This window comes from Daphnia carinata, chromosome 3, assembly GCF_022539665.2.
Source record: "Daphnia carinata strain CSIRO-1 chromosome 3, CSIRO_AGI_Dcar_HiC_V3, whole genome shotgun sequence".
Classification (NCBI taxonomy): Eukaryota; Metazoa; Arthropoda; class Branchiopoda; order Diplostraca; family Daphniidae; genus Daphnia; species Daphnia carinata.
In genome coordinates this window covers 3457759-3475833 of record NC_081333.1, presented here as the reverse complement: position 1 = coordinate 3475833, position 18075 = coordinate 3457759, and the positions used below count along the sequence as shown (strand labels likewise).

Genomic DNA, 18075 nt, shown 5'->3' with positions numbered 1-18075 from the left:
AAAAAGTTTTTTACTTCTGAATCCCGTAAAACTTTTTCATTGTCGTGCTTTGTTTAGTACAGGTTGCTGAATCCGATCAAGACAACATCGTAAAAGCGCGAAAATTATCGCACAGCGCCAAGACGTCGAAAATCTGAACTACATGTCGATTCTCCATTGTGTTTCTCCGCTCTCGCCTTTCGATTCCAGACGACAAAATCGTTGGCTTGGCTTCTGATTTTCTTTTAAATGACGGTCAGTTCAGTTTACAGATGTTAACAAGACATTTGACACTTTGTAGTATTGGTGGTCCGTTTAAAGCTTTGTTGTAACTCGGTTCGGTCCACCATGATTCAATTTCCCGGTTCTCCTTGTAAGTTTTGTCCCCGTCAAAGACGCAGTTTTCCCACTCTTTGCCGGGAATAGGATTTCTCTCTTGTTCTCTCTCGTGGAAAAATGGACTTTCATACCACTATAGCATCTCTTTCTTTTAATTCGCAAATGCTGCTGGGTGTTCCGTGAAATTGCATCATTTATCAAGAGTCTGAGGTATTTACTGACTGGCTACTTTGTTTTATTTTTCCAGTTAACAAGATGTCTCGCCACAAAGACAAGTATGAACCCAGCAACCCAAGGAGATCGCACACCTTTATGCCTATTGAGGAAGTCAATGCAGGGAAAAAGTCCCAGTGGATGGAGTTGGAGATAACAGGTACATAATTTTGCATATAACACGTGTTCTAGGTATATAGGTGAACAATAGTATTAAAAATCCTTTCACTTTCAGGTACCATTCGCAACCTCAGTCCCAACCTATGGAAAATGCAGCATCTGACTTCACTCTACCTGAACGACAACAACTTAACTCGTATTCCACCTGAGATCTGCCGCCTCACATGCCTCGTCCAGCTTGACCTATCTTGCAACAAGCTACGCAACCTGCCAGCTGAGATAGGAGAGCTGGTGACTCTGCGTGAGCTCCTCTTGCACAACAACTACCTCCGAGCCCTTCCCTTGGAGATGGGTAAACTCTTCAAGCTTCAGATTCTCGGCTTGAAGGGCAATCCGCTCTCGACGGATATCATGACTCTGTTCAGCGAGGTCAACGGGACCGACAAGATTCTCTCCTACCTGCTGGACAATCTGCCCAGTAAGTCCAATATTTCCTTTTTTTTTTCATTTCTTTCCTTTTGCCACTTTGCCGTCTTTTTTTCACTGGCCGAGTTGCTGTCCCGCCACCGATGATGTCGAATCATAATCGCCGCCCGCTTGATCTCAATAACTGTTGACTTATATTACGGGTTGGTGGTGGTGGCGGCACAGCAGGCTATATCGTAACCTCAATAGCTTTGCGAGGAAATGAGATCAAGAACTAAGCGAGCGAAATGATACTTTTCTCGACAAAGAAGACAAACACATTTGTAAAGGTAGTCTGGTCTTTTCTGATCGAATTTTACGTTTCAAGTCATTGAAACCCAAACTTTTTTTGCCGACGAATTTCCCATCGACGTTTGATCGTTTTCAAAGGAAAACGACCAGCATACATTTTTTAAATTCTTTTCCGTTCGTCGCCAAGCCGTTGCTGGCAAATCAATCGCTCGTTGCTATGGAAAGGTGAGAAGGAAGGTTGAAGATGGCACCGTTTCGGCGAAGGGAAGTAGGTGCCCAATAGCCTGAGGTGTCTTTTTACAAACCCAACAAACCAACGACGACAGCGCCCCCCATAGACAGCCCCCAAATCCATCGTACACACACACAGCTCACACACCTGTGTGTGCAGGTCTTGGCCCCGTTGGGCTATGGGAGACTCTCTAAGGAAGAAACCGTTGTGAAAAGTTTTAGTTGCCGTTCAGCTGCCGACCACGACGGGTCCTTTGGCTGCTGCTGCTGCCGTTTGGGCTATTTAAACACTCTGAAAGGGCAGTCCGTTACCCCATTTCTTTAAAGCGCTATCACTATTCTCTTTGTGTGTGTGTCTGTCTTGACCACGTGCTGAAGGAGACATCGGATTTTTTTTTCTTTTTCAAACCGAGTTTTTGTGCTGGAGACGTAAACTGTCGTCGTGTCTTCTTCATCGATGAAGATGGGCACGGTCGACGTGGAGCGGTACACGGGGCCGTGTCTGATCACGACGGCTGTCCGTCCCAAACCCAAGCCGCGTCCTGGCGTTGCGAACGATACGTCGTGTTCGTCGTCAACTGTTACCGATTGCGACAGCAAACACGCGACGGCCAACGCAAACAATAATGGCGCTCTCGCTCATCACCATCACCATTACCCCCAATTGCCGATCAATGATCCGCGTAACTGGGCCGGAGCCCCACTTTTGTCGATGGCGGCTTCGATCCGCAAAACGAAGAACGGAGGAGGCGGTGGTGGTGGTGGTTGTGGTGTGAACAAGAATTGGCATCCGCCGCCCGTCTATTTGCCAGCGCCGATGATGCATCCGGCCAATGCAGTGTCGATGGAAGGCTACGCACCGCATTCAAGTCATTTACAAGGAGCGCCTCTGATTCGCGTACCGCGTCAGCAGCAACAACAGCAACAACAACAATCGATGTCCTACCACAAGAAGAACATGTCGGCTGGCGTGCACGGCTCATCGGTGGTTGCGGCCAGGCGGCCAATAGTTTATCACCATCCCACGATGCCTCTGACATCGACGGCACCTCCGTCACCCCTCCCCGCCATGGTGTCCCAACGCTCTCCGCTTGCGACGTCCGAAGTGACGTCAGTTGAAAATGGGGACGCTAGCTCGTCATCGGGCTGTCCGTCTAGCGACACGTGCAGCGTGACGAGTGACGAGGGTTTGGCGTCGGGAGGATCCGAGTCGAGTCTGCCGCGAATTATCAAGCCGCGCAAGCGCAGGAAGAAACCAGGTCAGGAGACGTCGTCACTCTTGCTTCATCCCCAAAGGCTCGCCAAAGGCCTGGCCAATGGCGGATCGCATGATTTGACTGCATCATCATCTGCCCTGTCCCAATTGGACGACTTGCTTTCGAATCAGGTCGATTCGCTAGCCGAACTGTTTCGGCACACGAGTCTCTCTGCGTCCAAAACGAACTCTGGTGGCAGCAGCAGTAGTAGTAGCACGACATCGTCGTCTGCTATCAGCACGGATAATTCTATCCTTCCGTCCGCGCAAAGTCCGCCATTGTGGCCCGGTCAGTCGTGCGGAGAAGAAGATATTTGGAGCTCGGGTTGTTGGCATTCGTTATCTCCCGTCTGGTCGCCTTGCGGAAGCGGAAATCCGTCGCCTTCATCATCGTCGTGCTGGCCAGATCAGCGCGTGATTCGTCGGCCCGATCGCCACCGTAGTGGCCAGTATCATCAGCCGTCTGTTCCATATTTGGATTTGCCGCCGTCCTCCTTTTTGAATGCCGGCATGCCGGAATTGGTGCACCATCATCAACAAAGCCAACACTATCAGCTGGAAGAAGAGGAGCAACAACAACAGCAGACGAACGATTTGCAATTGCAGCTGGAAACGCCACCACCGCTGGGCCATTACCTTCAAGTCTCGAGTCAACTCATCGCTTCGCCGTTTAACGGCCATCGCGACATAGAAATCCGTTTCTTCTCCTCGACCGCCCAGGCTAATGCCGCCGCAACAACAGAAGAGTTGGGAGTAGTAAAACCGGAACAACAGCACAACAACAATCGCGAACGTTCAGCTTCTTCTCCCGATTTCCCCCGTTAGATCATTTATCTGGGTGTCTGGCGCGAAATTTTTTTCCCCTTTTTTGCTCCTTTTTTTTTTTTTGCGGTGGTCTTTAACTGATTTTCTAAATGGGTGGCAGGAGAAAAAAAATAATTTTTTTCAAAAATTTTCTAAATCTTTTGGAGTTGTCGGAAAAAACAAACAAATTCGGACTCGATTTTTGCGGGGTTTAAAATCCTTTTTCTCTGTTTTGATTATTGCTTTTTTACGGGGGAAATTTCTTGCTTAAAACGAGATAAAAGATTTATAGGAGATGGATGTGACGATTAATTTTGGAGATAGGGGTCGGCAAATAGATGGAATGTGCTATATTTTGGAAAATTAAAAGAGAAACATTTAATGGGGTTGTTTTGTTTTTGTTTTGCCCTTACGCGTGTTTTTTTTGTGTTTGGCTCGGGAAACCGTATCGGTTGCGACTGACCCACTTTAATTCTAATATTAATAAAAATATCGGTGACATCATCGTTGACTTGCCCCTTTTTTTTTTCTCGTCGTTGGTTTGGTTGGCTGGTTTGTCCGTTCTGTGCCGCGTGTTGTTGTTGTGAGTCTCGAATGTCTGCCGTGTTGTTTTCTTTTTGGCCTGCCCGTTTCGACAAATTCTGGTAACCCAATCGAGTGAGAAACGGCAGGAAACCTAATACAGAAAAAAGAGATGTTACGTTATTATAAACGTTCTTTTTTTGTTAAATAACAAACAAACAGAAACTACGGTTTAAAAAGAAAACATTTTTTTTTTTGAACGTCACAAGAGTGGCCCGTTGTGTTTTTTTGTGTGGCTCGCGAACGGGCGCGGATCGAGACGGTAAAAAAAAGAGCTAAACACCCGTTTCGATTCCGAGCGTAACGGACATGAAGGGGCTGATCTGTTACTTTTTTTTTTTTCTTTTCTTTTATTATTATTATTTCCTTTTTAATGATTTCAACGGCAAAGTTTGTCTTCTGAATATTGCGGTGGTTTTTTCTGCAGGGGGGGGGGGACATGGCAGTCTATTAAGACAAGAAAGAAACAACAAAACAAACGGTTTTTTTTTGTTTTCCCTATTCATTTTTTTTTTTGAGGGTGGGGGGGGGAGTTATGTAATTTTGTTTCTACCATTTCCAAACGCAAGAGGCTCCTCCTCCGGTTAACTGAAGCCGAACCATCGGCCTCCCCGAATGGGAGTTTAAATAGAAAATGCCGTGCACTTTATGCGCCTGTGCACACATACATGAGCTCGAAAACGGAATGTCTCTCTCTTTGAAAAAAAAAAACCAGGTGCGCATATAGAGGTACACACACACACACACACACACACACACACACACACACAAAATGTAAGACACGGGCACGCAGGCAAGCCGGGCGGATTGTAGGTCATCGGGAGGTGCCGTTACATCTCGCCGATGGGAGGTCGCTGCCTAGTTTTTTTTTTCTTTCCTACTGTATCTCTCTACAAGTATCGATGATACTCGAGGCATTTCGTTCCATGAAACCGTTCGTGATATCTCGTTTAAAACCATATCCACGTTCTCCGAGAGAGAACGATAAGGCGAATTCAAATCGAAAGATGGGGGGGAGAAAAAAAAAATGCGTGTCTGTGTCATCAGCTCTTTGTTCGTTTAAATTGAGGCCACGAATTTTATCTAGTCAAAGTAGTACTCGTGCAATTCTTTTAGCGCGCATCTGTTTTTATTTGACGTGAAGCAAAAAAGAAGAAAAAAAAAGGGGGTGACCTACATTTCTCTTTCGTTCTTTATTCACGTCTGTTACGTCTCTTCCTTTATTTTTTTTTTTTTTTCACGCATTATTAAACTTGCATCCGGAATTTTTTTGGCGTGGTATTAATGCGGTCTAACCGATCTCTTCTTCGTTTTTTTTTTTCTATCGTTACGTTTTATACTCCCGCGTGCTAAAATGGACGGGTGGACGCCGCTCGGTCAGTAGAACGTTGGCGTCGTTGCTCAACCGGCACTCATCTTCTTTTTTTTTTTTAAATGTTATTTTACACGTCATAAAATGCTGACCAACAGTTTGGATGGTGAGAAACTGTAAGAGCTAAAAATGATATAAAGGAATGCGAACTGGGCGAAAATCATCGTTCACGCCTTGTGAACGCGATGGCTTTTTTTTTGATTGTCGGTAGTAAATGGGGCCAAGCGAGCGCGATGAGTAAAAGGTGGACAGGTTTTTCTTTGTGTTGCTCTTGTTTTTTTTCTGTTGGGTCCATTTGATTCGTGACGCTGACGGTAGACGCGATTCGTGTTCCATCATTTCATGGCACCCGTTTTTTTTTGAGTAGGTTGGAACTGTTAGAACTAAAAGAAGACGCGAAGCTAACGGATAGAACCGTTAGAGCTTTTGGGATACGTGAACACATACGTTTGTGTACAACACCTCGTGACGTTTGGGGAAGGTCCCAGTCCGTTTGTGGGGGGGGGGAGAAGGAAAATGGGTGAAAAGAAGGTCGGACCACTTAAGAGGTTGAATTATTATGGATACTTAATTTTTTTTTCTTTTTTTTTTTTTTTGCCGTTACGGTTCGCCTTGTTCCGACCTAACCGAACTGTCTACACACACACAAAAAAAATGCCGCTTTCTTTCCCGATCAGTCAGAATCAACCGTTTGTTTTTTTTTTCTTCTACTCCGTTCGTTTTGCCTTTTTGACTTCAACGTAAACAAAAAGTAACGGGCATGAAAAATTGTTTTTCTCTCTTTCCGGTATGGCCAATCGGTTCCATTTAAGACGCGCATTTTTTTTTTTTGCCATCCAGGAAACAATGATATACTTTTCCCTTTTAAATGTCTTATTCCGTTTAATATGATTTATTTATTTTTCATGTTAAGCCTTAAATGCAGCCTTCGATCGTCCAAGACGGAAGGGATTTCTGTATCCATAACCCGTTAACTGTTTTGCCAGAAAAATAACAGATAAGTCGTCCGGTCGTTGGTGGTGGGAGGGTTTATTCAAGATTTGAATAAGGAAGAAGACGAAGGCAAAAATGAGGTCAATCTCCCGGTGCTAGGAAGTAAATAAAAAAAGAGGCAGCCTCACGGGAAAGAATGGTGTTGTGACGGTTTAGGGCGGGGACGGATCAAAGGTCGTCGGTTCGTAACGGTGTATTTTTTCTTTCCCCTTCCTTCTTCTTCTGCCCTCCATGTTGTTGTTTCTTTTTCGGGGAATGTTGAATCACGCATTTTTGTTTTTCGCACCCGTTTTTTTTTTCTTGTTTGACCGAGAAAAAGATGACGTGTTGTGTAAGGTCCTACCCACCTGATGTTCCCTTTCCCCCTTTTTCCGGTCGACCCGTTACGTTCGTTTCATTAAAAAAATGGTCCGACAAAATTCTTCTTTTATTCTAAACTGTTTTTTTTTTTTTGTTACCAGAGGAAAATATGAAAAAGAAACTGTTTGCGCTTCGTAAACTAGCGTGACATTCGTTCGGTATTGACAGTTTGTGTGAAAGCCATGTGCGTCTGCTTTTAACGGGGTATTCACGCCATTCGTCTCGCGTTTTGTTGGCTCTTTTTTTTTTTCCAGAGAGAAACGAAAGAATGTGTTAAAGAAACAAACAGTGGACGGCCTTGAGGCTATCGTCCACATTTTTGTGACGGGGGGGGGGGGGGGCGATGGAGACTTCTTCCCTGTTTGTACATGTTGAGCCATTCAGCAAAAATGTTTTTTTTTTTTTTTTCCCGTTTACCTGCGTTAGCCCCGAAAGGTAGGTGTGTGTGTCGGTAGTAGGACGCGAGACAGACACGGACCAATGTGTACATGCGCTTGAGCGGAGTCAACCTACAAAAAAAAGAAACAAGGGGGGGGGGGGAAGGGAAATATGTAGGACACTGACACAGTAGGCCAAAAACAGCGTGAGTTTGGTAGACGACCCTATTTGTCCGGAATACAATCGGTCTGTGGCGTCGACAAAACATTTCGATAATCCTCGTAATCTGTTGACGGTCTCATTTTGTTGTTTTCGTGCGATATTTGAAAATGTGTGTTTCGTTCTAATTTGATTTCAAGGCTTCGCCTTGCCCATTGAATTTTTTTTTTTTTTTTTTTTTTTTTTTTGAGGGGTGGAGGGATGGCTTTGAAAGAGAGGAGATAATAGTATGCAGGGCAATCTGTTTGAGAGATTGAAGGGGGTGCATCGTTCTTTTTTGGGGTAGAAGGAGTGTGTTGGAGCAGCTAGATGATGACCCATTTTGTTTAAGGGAAGAGGTCACAGACCCTTTTTGTCTGGTTCGCCTCGGTGTCTTCAATTTCGAACGCAAAGTCGGCCATGACATCATCCGTCCAGCCGTTGTAGGCAGACAAATTCAAAAGTCAATCGTGCGTGAGAGAATTGTGTGTGTGTGTGTGTGTGTGTATGTGTCGGTTATTCCAGTTTTGTTTTTGAGATGGACCGGTCCCTTCGCATTTGAAACGGTATCTCCTCCGTGGGCTTCTCTTTGTTTCGAAATTCGAACGAGAGATGATGAGCTCGTTCAAATTAAAAACTGCCTTTTCATCATCTTTTTTTCGTTGGACGTTGGAAAGAAATGATGATCGCAAAAGCGTAACCGGATTCGATCCCAATTTCGTTTGATTATATCCAACTATTGATGGTTAACTAACTGAGTGATTAATCACGTTTCACGTTACCCAAGTCCTACGAGAGTATACGGTATGTCCTTATTGGAAACGCTAAAGAATGTTGGGCCTTGTTTGATGGTGAATCCTTTTATTTACAAGATAAAATGTAAATCGGTTTTCTTACGGTTTTTTTTTATGTTTCTGATTTTCGTTTTTTGTTTTTTTTTTTTGTGTCTAGTCACGGCACCCCTACCGCCGATGAGACCGTGGATCCCGCTGGGTCATCCCGACCGAAACCGGCCAACTTGTAAGTTCATTTTGCAACGTCATCGCATTGCTCTCATGACGACTTACTATTTATGTATTTTTTTTTTTTTTTTTTAATTCAAAATCGAAGAAAAAAATAGAAATGAAATGTTCGTTTATTTTTAAAAATATGCATTTGTAGGCATCTTTACGGTGATGTGCTACAACGTGCTGTGCGACAAGTACGCCACCAGGCAAATGTACGGTTACTGTCCAAGTTGGGTGCTCAAGTGGGAATACCGGCGTAAAAGCATTCTTGAGGAGATCCGACACTACTCGGCCGACATCATCAGCCTCCAGGTCTTTTCTAGCGTTCCAGTCTTGCGGTCCGTCATCGTGAAAAGAAAAAGAGAAAGCGGAAAGTTCTGATTGATTTGGTTTTATTTTTTGTTTTTCGCCTTTGTTCTTATGTAACAGGAGGTGGAGACGGAACAGTTTTACAATTACTTCCTGCCCGAGTTGAAGCGTGACGGCTACGATGGCATCTTTTCGCCAAAATCACGCGCCAAAACGATGGCCGAAAGCGACCGGCGCTACGTCGACGGTTGCGCCATCTTTTACCGCACGGCAAAGTGAATCAATGAATCATCCACACACACAAATGACGCAATTGGGATCCCCGCTACGATGACGAATCTCAACACACACACACACACACACACACACACATGTTTTTTTTTTTATTATTATTTTCCTGTGTTTGATTTAATTTGTTTTGTTTAAAAAAAAAAAACTATAAAAAAAAACAGGTTTTCGATGGTGTACGAACACCTGATTGAGTTCAACCAATTAGCGCTGGCCAACGCCGAGGGATCGGATGATATGTTGAATCGTGTCATGACCAAAGACAACATCGGTTTGGCAGCGTTGCTCGAAACGAAAGAGGCTGCATGGAGTAACGGGATCCGGCCGGATCCGTCACAGATTCACCAGCCGCTGCTGGTGTGCACGGCGCACATCCACTGGGATCCGCAGTACTGTGACGTCAAACTAGTGCAGACCATGATGCTGATGAATGAAGTTAAAAGAGATTTCGAGTTATTTATTTAAAACTGCAAATGGGTTGGATGACTTTGATTTTTCGTTTTTTTTTTGATTTTTCGTTTTTTTTGGAAATTGCCCCGAACAGTTGAAGCAGCTAACGCAGGATGCGGTAGGCCATTCGTTCCGGCCCGGCCACAAAGCCGATCCGTCGCACACGCAACTGCTCCTCTGCGGTGATTTCAACTCGCTGCTCGATTCCGGCGTGATCGAGTTCCTCAACTCGTCGCGCATCGCCGCCAACCATCCGGATTTTAAAGAGCTGGGTTACAAGTCGTGCCTGCAGAAGATTGCGCCATTCTCGGAGAAGAGCAACGAGTTTACCCACCCCTTCCGCATGGCGACGGCCTACACGACGGACGTGATGCCGTACAGCAACTACACGTACGACTTCAAGGGCCTCATCGACTACATCTTTTACAGCAAGAACACGATGGTGCCACTGGGCTTGCTAGGCCCAGTCGACGCCGAGTGGTTTAGAGAGAACAAAGTCCTCGGCTGTCCCCACCGTGATATTCCATCAGGTTCCAAAAATTCATTTTTTTTTTTTATTTTTTTTTTTTTATTATTTGATAGTCGTTCGATTATTTTTTAGTTTGTGTTTTTCTGTTTTTAACGATAATTTTATTTCGATAGCAGATCATTTCTCGCTGTTGGTGGAGTTGGAAATGTCGCCGACCTATTCCGGCCTGGGCTCCAACGGCTTCATTCCTAGGCGGTAGCCCCTAGCGTCACAACAACAACAACAACAAAAAAACAAAAAAACAAAAAAAAAAAAAAGAACCTGACTTATAACTGGTGGACCTCAACAAAAAAAAACTGTTTTTTTTTCCCCTTCTTTATAATTTTTTTTTGTCTTTTCTTAAATAGTTTGCAAACAGATTCGTGGTATCGCGTTCGGTTCTCGTATCCATTTCCTTCCCACTTCATTGGTCGTTTTTCATCCATCTTTATACCATCAGGATTCTTTTTTTTTTTTTTTTTTTTTTCTCCCTCCTTCTTTTTCACACGACTTCCTTTGTGTTTCTTCATTTTTTTTTTCTTTGTGGTTGATTTTAACCTCTCCTCCCCTCTCTTGTACATCTAGGTTTCAGTCGCCCAGTCCGAGTTCTTCCTCTCTTCTAACCTCTCATCCTCGTGCTCTAACCTTCGTCTCATTTTTTACCAGTAACGAAAGAAAAAAAAGAAAAACTAGCAGAATTTAAACTTCCTTCCATTCTATCTCTCTACACCTGGTCGAAGATGGAATGCCTCTCTTTAAAACTCTAAACTTTCTCTCAAATTATTTACCATAATTTGAGACAAACAAAAAAAGATTATTAGATGTGAACCTTAAAAAAAAATGACCTTCTCTCCGGGATCAGCATGGGAACCTTTAAAAGAAAACTCAAATTTGAAAGAAAAAAAGAAAAAAAAAAAAAAAAAGAGAAAAGATAATTGAAAACAAAAGTTTTTATAACGTTCCGTACAGTAGTATCCGAGTGTTTTCGTCGAAGAGTGCAAGTGTGCGTGCGTTTAGTTCATCCCGCAATCTACCATTTCTTTTTGCTTGTGTTTATTCGTGATTATTTTTCTTTTGCGTTCGTTTTAATCGGTGCTTGCAAAAACGAAATTTTTGTACGTACTGTCCCCCTTTTTTTTTTTTTTTTTTTTACGTACACACTATCACTGAAAACAAACACGTTCATTCAAATTTCATCGCAAAACCGGATTACGAAAAAAACAAACAAAATGAAGCCAGAGCTCAGGATCTCAAGCTTTTTTTTTCTCTCTCTTTCTATCCCTCTCTATAAGGTCATGACTGCTAACACAAAAAAAAAAAAAATAGAAAAAAAGTTACTTAATAATTTTTTATAAAAAAAAAAGAGAAAACAAATTTAAGAGTTAAAGAAAAAGAAAAAAAAAAAAGAAACGGACAAAATTGTATATGAACTTCTACTATTTACGTGCCGACATCTTTCTTGTATGTGTAGAGGAAAGGTCCGGCCGGTTATACTTTTGACACGTTGCCCATCTGATCCTCGGACCAAAATTTTTCTTCACCTTTTCGAATTGAATTTCCGGCCAATCCATTCTTACATTTTTTTTTTTTTTTCCCTTTTCATTCTTATCTTTTTCGGTTTAAATTTCGCCTCTCAGATAGCGCCATAGCTTTTAATTTTCAAAATATTTTATTTTATTTTATTTTTTATTATTATTATTATTTTAATTGGCTTTCTTTGTAGGAGTAATATTTAGATTCAATACCGGGCTTCAAAAGAAAGGAAAGGAATTTGAATGAAATCGTGTCATACAAAAACTTCTTTTCCCCTCCATGCATGTTTTGGGTGTGTATGTGTGTGTGTGTGAATGATTTGGAAGACAAGGGGAGGGACTAATGAATTTGAAAACGGGATGAATTTAAAGAATTTTTGTCAAATCTAAAATGACCATCCACTGTGCATGTGTGAAGTGAGAAAGATATGGAGGAAAGTTGAAATCCCTTCTCAGCCGAGTGTACAAAAAAAAAAAAAAAAATGTGAAAGACGAAAACGGGCTGACGATGAAAAAAGATTGTATACTTCGTTTTTCATGTTTTTTCTCGACTTTTTTTCACGAAAAGAAAAATCGTCACATGCGCACCAATTTAAAAAAAAAAAAACAATTTGCCCTCAATGTATACACACTCTTCCTCCTGTCCTCCACCCGAAAAAAAGAAAACTGAGATAAAAAACAAAAACAAACAATAATAAGATTTCTGCACATCATCACAAAAATCCCCCAAAAGGATATCGGAATTCCGTTTCCTGTACATTTCATTTACACATACAAACATCTTTCACCTTATCCTAAAGCCAATTCCTCCGATTTCTTTTTTAAAATTTTATTTTCCTTCATTTTTTAAAAACGTAAAAATAGAATCTTTACCCCGACCCACCTTTCCAACTTTTTCTTTTTTCGAGCCATCATTGAAAATTTAAAAAAGCTCTTTTTTTTTGTGTCGAAAAAAACATGTTCATTTCTCTCGGCTGTAAATGTAGCGTTTGATCACCTGCGATATGTGCATCGTTCAATGTGTTCTATTTTCTTTATTGATTGGGTTCCCACTCGCCCTTACACTACAAATTTTTCTGTTTTCTTGTCGGTTCTTCAAGAATGGGGCCTGATGTACGAAGGGAGGGGAAATCTTTCATTTTTTTTCCGTATTTTTTGCCATTGGGATGGAGCGGGAAAGTGGATGTGAGTAAACGAAAAAAATATGTGTCATGCATTTTTATTTCTTATGATGTCAATAGTTATTCACGTCAACTACACACATCGATTTGCATACCTAACATTTGCAATAAGTAAAAAAAAAAATTAATCATTTGGAAAGTAGTCTGCAAGAATTACAACTTGCCCGCCATGTTTATGAGAGCAAAGTTCGTCGGCTGCTCCTTCATAGAAATGCAGTTTCGTTTTAAAGCAGCCAGGGAACAACGTAATGTGTAAATTGGTTTATTTTTTGTTCATCCTACACGTGTTAGTGTATAGTGCTTGCTGCTCAAGGTGGCAGATTTTTATCAGAACAAAAAAACATTTTCAGCTCCTACCTAGTTACACGTGTTCTTCGCGCCCGGGCTCGGCATGACGAAGGTAGGCTCACTTCTTAAAGCTCATGGTTATTCACTACTGGACACACTATTTACTTTTTCCGTTTTAAAAAGTACTGAAGGTGAGCAGTCTTTACATTTTCTTGTATTTATTTGGGACAAATGACTATTGGCACTTGAAATTATATGTGCTTGAAAACGGTAGCCTCCTTATTTTCAACAGTTTGCAATTCTAATTTCACTGGACATTGCAGCCAATTGGCCAGTAATTCTTCACTATATCCAATCAGAAAATACATTTTTCTGGAAGGAATACCCTGTCTAAGAATGCCAGCTATCCGAATGAGGTTGTGCTGGCGCTTGATGATGATTTCAGAGCAGAACAAATCATGCCAGGTTCCTGTCATGAATCGTCTGATGAACACATCTTCTACAGAAGTTTCTGCTGCTCTTTGTCCATCCAGCAATGAAGCTAGAACAGGAAAAAGTATTATAGAACTTGCAATCTTGATCTTCCCTTTTTTAAATTACATACTTGTGTCCCAGGAGTTCCATGATTTCCTATGGGCTATGTAATATGGTGGATTGGCCATTTCATATGTCAGAGGCCGGTCTCTTTTAGGGGTAATTTTGTACCTTCCTGACTGGAGTTTACAACAGACAGCGCTTGCATGGAACTGCCGCAACTGAGGTACTATTATATTACTACTAGTGATTGATGCCTATTTAACAAAATTAAAGATGAAGAACTCTGATCTTATTATATATTATACAAACACACCGTAAGCCGCAACATTTTGCGAAAAACGTAAATACTTGATCCTTTTGTTGAAATTAACGAGCGTGTCTTTTGACAAACATCGTCTGCTATCCTCTGTTGACAGCGTAACGCGACGGTGCCAACACGGGAAATGCTTCGCAGAAAAGAGATTTCCCTTCCAAGATTCCCAAAGTTCCAAGTAAAATATGAGCTGTTGAGTTGGGTTGGCCTTTTGGTGTACAATCGTGTACTAGAAGAACTATGACATTTTGTGTTGAACCAGGTGTTTCCTGCAGGCGTCTGTGCATTGTCAGTATAATTTCGACCCAAAGGGAGAGAGAGAGTGAGAGCGACTTGGCGGGGGGCTTATCGAAGAATTATTGAGAATGCAAATTTCTGCTTTTGATAACCAACTGTTTTCCTTTTTCGTCGTGAGAATTGTCTTGCGTCGTGCACAAAACACTTTTACAGGATAGCTTTGTCAGCTTTCTTCGTCAAGCCTATACGCCTATTCACCTGGGCCAATTCGGTTGTATTTTTACCTGACCATGGCCTGATTAACACATTTTAGCAGGTCGCAGAAGTTAAAAAACGCCCCACTCTTGTAATGACGCCAACAAAACAGCGGTTTCACTTTTGGGCTTCATATCGCTGCGTTAACCAGTTTTGAAAGCAACCAACTTACATGTGGCGCTATCAGATTTCGACGAACATGTACGGTCATACTCGTTGGTTGTGCGTGTGAGCCAGGTTGCTTAGTCTTGCGTAGCGAAGAAAATTAATTTGTAGAAAAAACATTCCAATTTTCGTTATGACACGAAGGGTGAAAACACGCTGTTGTGGTCTTTCGTTACAATTGGGAACGAAAATCATTGGCTTTTTTTCATTGGTAAGCAGCTGACGTCAGTTACTGAAAAACTTTTATACATTCTATTCTTAACCTCCAATAGGTTGGCTATTTAATTCAACTTGTCATTAGTATGATGCAATCAAGTAGTTTGGATTTGGAAGACGGTATGACAATGTCCTTTTACAATCGGTTTGCTGAATCTTTGCCAAAACTAAGGTTAAAATGTGGAATTTTCGTGTTGTTTTTCATTCAGGTTCGCTAGATACTGTGGAGGTTTTCATCATCATTTCCAGCGTGGTTGTTAGCTCTGCCCTTCTAGCTTGTTGCGTGTTGCTGCTACAAGTGGTTTTCAGCAACTGTCGTCCCATCTTGTTGGTACCGTGGCTCGTAGGTGACATGGTAATGAGATCTATCCATGCCATTATCCTAATCTCTGGCATTATGCTTGCAATCAATTCCAACATCGCCCATGGAGTTTCTACCGTCTTCATCATGTCGTGCTTTATTGGTAAGTTGAGAATTTAGAAGACAAGTGTATAACAGATTTAAACGGGAATACTTGTGCGTACATTTTCCAAACTATAGGATTGGAAACTTATTTGTGGTGGATCGTCTTGTGTTACTATCGAGAACTTCGACATCACGAATCGACCTGCAAAGGGGCAACAACAGCCGAAATGGTTGCCATGTAAACGAAGAGCTTTCAGTTAACTGAACATCAAAGGTATTTCTTTCGAAATCAAAATTCCACTAAGTCTGTAATCAAGTGATCGATCTTTAAATACTTGCGCGTAATGTTCGTAAATTTCCTTGATCCCAAATTTCTCCAAACAGTTTAAGAAATATTGAAGTCAGAATAATGATCTGTATTAGCAAAAGTTCTGGCAAATCGTAACTTGGAAAGAACGAGAATGGATGTAAAACAACGAAGATATTGGTACCATAATAACAGTTAGGAGCTCCACGTATTCATGGTTTTCTGGAGGGTAGCGGGATCCGTTTTCCACATGTAACGGGTAGCTGACATAATGGCTAAATTCATTAGTTCCCTTTCCAATTGGTCCACAACAGCTTCGACGAGCTTCTCTTCGTTCCGCTTAAAATGTATACCGCCTTTAAAGAAATGCGTTGTAATAACAATTAAATGCACGTGATTGATCTGTTTTTAATGAAACAATGCCGGTTACTTACGTGTAAGGCAGGATACGATACAAGGCATTTGTACCCTAAAGCCCGGGGTTTCCCATCGACTCACGCGGTCATTCACTTCAGTCATCAAGTCCAACAATCCATAGCTTTCTTTGTGTGCGTGCGTCTGAAGGACGTGGCATAATTCACCGACAAAGACAGCACCTGAAATTATCAATCAATTCTTTTATTGGCGCCAAAACAGACAAGCCATTCTGATTGAACGATGCTTGTAACAAAGCCGTTTACCTTTGTGAGTAGATCGATACGACAAGAAACCTGGCACGGTAGCCCACGCTTCGAAAAAGTTCGAAACGGACGGTCGGACAACACTGTCATGTTGAATGTCGTCATAGCAGATCCGTCCTGTTCAAACAAACTGAATTAGCACTTCTGCTTTCTGATCGTAAATAGACTAACACTTTACTTTGATTTTCTTGTCCTTGGCAGGCTTGTAAGAAAAATAATTTCGGTTTTTCTAAGAGATGGGGACAGCGATCTCCATCAAAGTAAGATTTGATTAAATCTAACGAGATTGGTATGGAATCTGCAGTGAAAATGATCCCCTTGTCGCCGTGCGTCAAGAAACACATGACCAGACTGTCGTACTGTTTAAAGTCGTATTTCGAAATGTTTTCCATTGTCGTTAGTAAGGCGTTCTTGCTTAGATTTTCGTAAATTTCAACGTCATGACCAAGTATTCGGAACGTTTCCGACAGTTTATCACGATCAGCATCTGATCCGTAACGGAAGGTAAGGTTCCCCCTTGTTCTCTGTAACGTAAAATCGCATGTTTTTAGACGTTGAAAACGCTATTGCCTAGCACACGTTGTGTCTTACGGGTTGAGGAAGGTCTTGATCGACATAGAATCTCATTTGATTGATGATTATGCAAAGTCCACGTGAAATTTCGAATTTGCTGGGACCTGCTGGCGAGACTTCAGGCTTTAATGGGGATTTTGCCTCGATGCCAGTAACAAGTGGTAGGGGTAAGTCTACTTTGAGCTTCTCCAATGGCCGGCTTTCTGTTGTAGGTTTCGTTAAAATGTTAGAAAGATCGTCATGTCTAGAAATGTTGCCTTCCGCAATCCATTTGAGGCAATGCATTTCAAGGCACCACGACGGGTCATTTTTGGGAAATCCTCTCTCAGAAATCATCTGTTCAACCCATTTCGTTGCTTGCTCTTCGTTCATTTCGTCAATGAAATCGAAGAGCTTTAAACGTAGTTGATCGATGTGAACAGTGGAATTGACGGCTATTTCTAGCATGTTTAATAATCCGTAGTGCTTTACCACGAGAAGGACTTCGGTCAATTTTTCCGACATGTTGCTGTTTAGACCATCCTCCTTGTTGCAATGAAAAAGTGGAGTCAGAATTATGTGACGCCATTCCGATTTGGTGTTGTAACTTTCACGTAGTGTCGAAATTTTTTCCAAAGCTTCGAGAGGGTCTTCATACAGTAAAAATGCACAAGAAATATGATCATACCATTCCAAAGTATGTTCAATCAAAGACAATGACTCGGTTATCCTTGTTTGAGGTCTGGGAAAGTCATCCAACAAGAGAGTAGCATCTGATTCTATAAGATCAAACATCTTTTCTCTGCAAGAAAACATAAGATTTTGGCATAAGTAACAGATATTTGGCAACTATACAGTATTACCTGTCGTGAACGACTGTAAAGGCAGCTAAGATCAACGAGAAAAAACAAAGTAAAAGATGATTGCCTGCTTAACTACCGAACGAAGAGGTGCACTGATTGCAACGTGAATCTCTTTATTTGAAAGAAAGAAAGAAATGACACAGGGAACGGGACTTTGTTTGGGCATTTCGCAATCAAATGCCAAGATATATGTTGGAACGAGATAAACCTTGGGACTGATTACATTCCCATGACTTTACAACTTAGCTTTTGAGACATTGCTCTAACACAAACAATGCTCGCGGGTAAACTTCTTCAAAAGACATAACCTTGACGCCTTGGGCCCTGTGGCATGCGTACTGGAAACAGAACCACCTGATGAATAAAACCGTAAATTTGAATACTGCGATAGATTTATATCGATTCTAATCTGAAAAGGTAATAAATTCGAAGACAAAAGT

At 41.9% G+C, this 18075-nt stretch overlaps 4 protein-coding genes across 7 annotated transcripts; 2 read left to right on the top strand and 2 right to left on the bottom strand.

Annotated features, from left to right (window-relative positions):
* The first annotated feature begins 53 nt into the window (after positions 1–53).
* LOC130693869 (CCR4-NOT transcription complex subunit 6-like) lies at positions 54–12842 on the top strand. 3 transcript variants are annotated; one of them, XM_057517085.1, is made up of 9 exons: positions 54–304; positions 566–691; positions 767–1129; positions 8493–8561; positions 8703–8860; positions 8978–9132; positions 9310–9580; positions 9690–10125; positions 10241–12842. In XM_057517085.1, the coding sequence occupies exons 2-9, from the start codon at positions 574–576 to the stop codon at positions 10321–10323; spliced, it is 1653 nt and encodes a 550-aa protein (XP_057373068.1). In that variant the 5' UTR covers positions 54–304; positions 566–573; the 3' UTR covers positions 10324–12842. The 3 variants fall into 3 exon arrangements, with proteins under 3 accessions (XP_057373068.1, XP_057373066.1, XP_057373067.1); XM_057517083.2 differs by having other exon boundaries at positions 54–352; XM_057517084.2 differs by having other exon boundaries at positions 55–234.
* A 458-nt stretch (positions 12843–13300) lies between these two features.
* Positions 13301–14106, bottom strand: LOC130693677 (small ribosomal subunit protein uS3m-like). The gene is made up of 3 exons (XM_057516862.2): positions 13955–14106; positions 13709–13895; positions 13301–13645 (listed from the first exon to the last, which is right to left on the bottom strand). The coding sequence occupies exons 1-3, from the start codon at positions 13967–13969 to the stop codon at positions 13356–13358; spliced, it is 492 nt and encodes a 163-aa protein (XP_057372845.1). The 5' UTR covers positions 13970–14106; the 3' UTR covers positions 13301–13355.
* Positions 14107–14273: 167 nt separating this feature from the next.
* LOC130693675 (uncharacterized) lies at positions 14274–16033 on the top strand. The gene is made up of 4 exons (XM_057516861.2): positions 14274–14822; positions 14884–14947; positions 15037–15291; positions 15369–16033. The coding sequence occupies exons 1-4, from the start codon at positions 14745–14747 to the stop codon at positions 15473–15475; spliced, it is 504 nt and encodes a 167-aa protein (XP_057372844.1). The 5' UTR covers positions 14274–14744; the 3' UTR covers positions 15476–16033.
* LOC130693672 (caspase-8-like) lies at positions 15259–17933 on the bottom strand. Of its 2 annotated transcripts, XM_057516858.2 has the most exons (7): positions 17636–17933; positions 16812–17574; positions 16399–16744; positions 16221–16337; positions 15975–16136; positions 15725–15896; positions 15259–15435 (listed from the first exon to the last, which is right to left on the bottom strand). In XM_057516858.2, the coding sequence occupies exons 2-6, from the start codon at positions 17565–17567 to the stop codon at positions 15736–15738; spliced, it is 1542 nt and encodes a 513-aa protein (XP_057372841.1). In that variant the 5' UTR covers positions 17568–17574; positions 17636–17933; the 3' UTR covers positions 15259–15435; positions 15725–15735. The 2 variants fall into 2 exon arrangements, with proteins under 2 accessions (XP_057372841.1, XP_057372840.1); XM_057516857.2 differs by lacking the exon at positions 15259–15435 and having other exon boundaries at positions 15629–15896.
* Positions 17934–18075: the final 142 nt, after the last annotated feature.

Excerpts from the sequence above, each read along its gene's own strand:
- LOC130693869 (XM_057517083.2), top strand. The coding sequence starts at position 328 with ATGATTCAATTTCCCGGTTCTCCTT. Across the intron at positions 353-565 it reads TCAATTTCCCGGTTCTCCTT|TTAACAAGATGTCTCGCCAC; the intron begins GTAAGTTTTGTC and ends TTATTTTTCCAG. Across the intron at positions 10,126-10,240 it reads CCACCGTGATATTCCATCAG|ATCATTTCTCGCTGTTGGTG; the intron begins GTTCCAAAAATT and ends TTTCGATAGCAG.
- LOC130693677 (XM_057516862.2), bottom strand. Across the intron at positions 13,646-13,708 it reads ATGGAACTCCTGGGACACAA|CTTCATTGCTGGATGGACAA; the intron begins GTATGTAATTTA and ends TTCCTGTTCTAG.
- LOC130693675 (XM_057516861.2), top strand. The coding sequence starts at position 14,745 with ATGACACGAAGGGTGAAAACACGCTGTTGTGGTCTTTCGTTACAATTG. Across the intron at positions 14,823-14,883 it reads TCATTGGCTTTTTTTCATTG|GTTGGCTATTTAATTCAACT; the intron begins GTAAGCAGCTGA and ends AACCTCCAATAG. Across the intron at positions 15,292-15,368 it reads CATCATGTCGTGCTTTATTG|GATTGGAAACTTATTTGTGG; the intron begins GTAAGTTGAGAA and ends TCCAAACTATAG.
- LOC130693672 (XM_057516858.2), bottom strand. The coding sequence starts at position 17,567 with ATGTTTGATCTTATAGAATCAGATGCTACTCTCTTGTTGGATGACTTT. Across the intron at positions 16,745-16,811 it reads ATCAAGACCTTCCTCAACCC|AGAACAAGGGGGAACCTTAC; the intron begins GTAAGACACAAC and ends TTTACGTTACAG. Across the intron at positions 16,338-16,398 it reads CCAAGGACAAGAAAATCAAA|GACGGATCTGCTATGACGAC; the intron begins GTAAAGTGTTAG and ends TTGTTTGAACAG.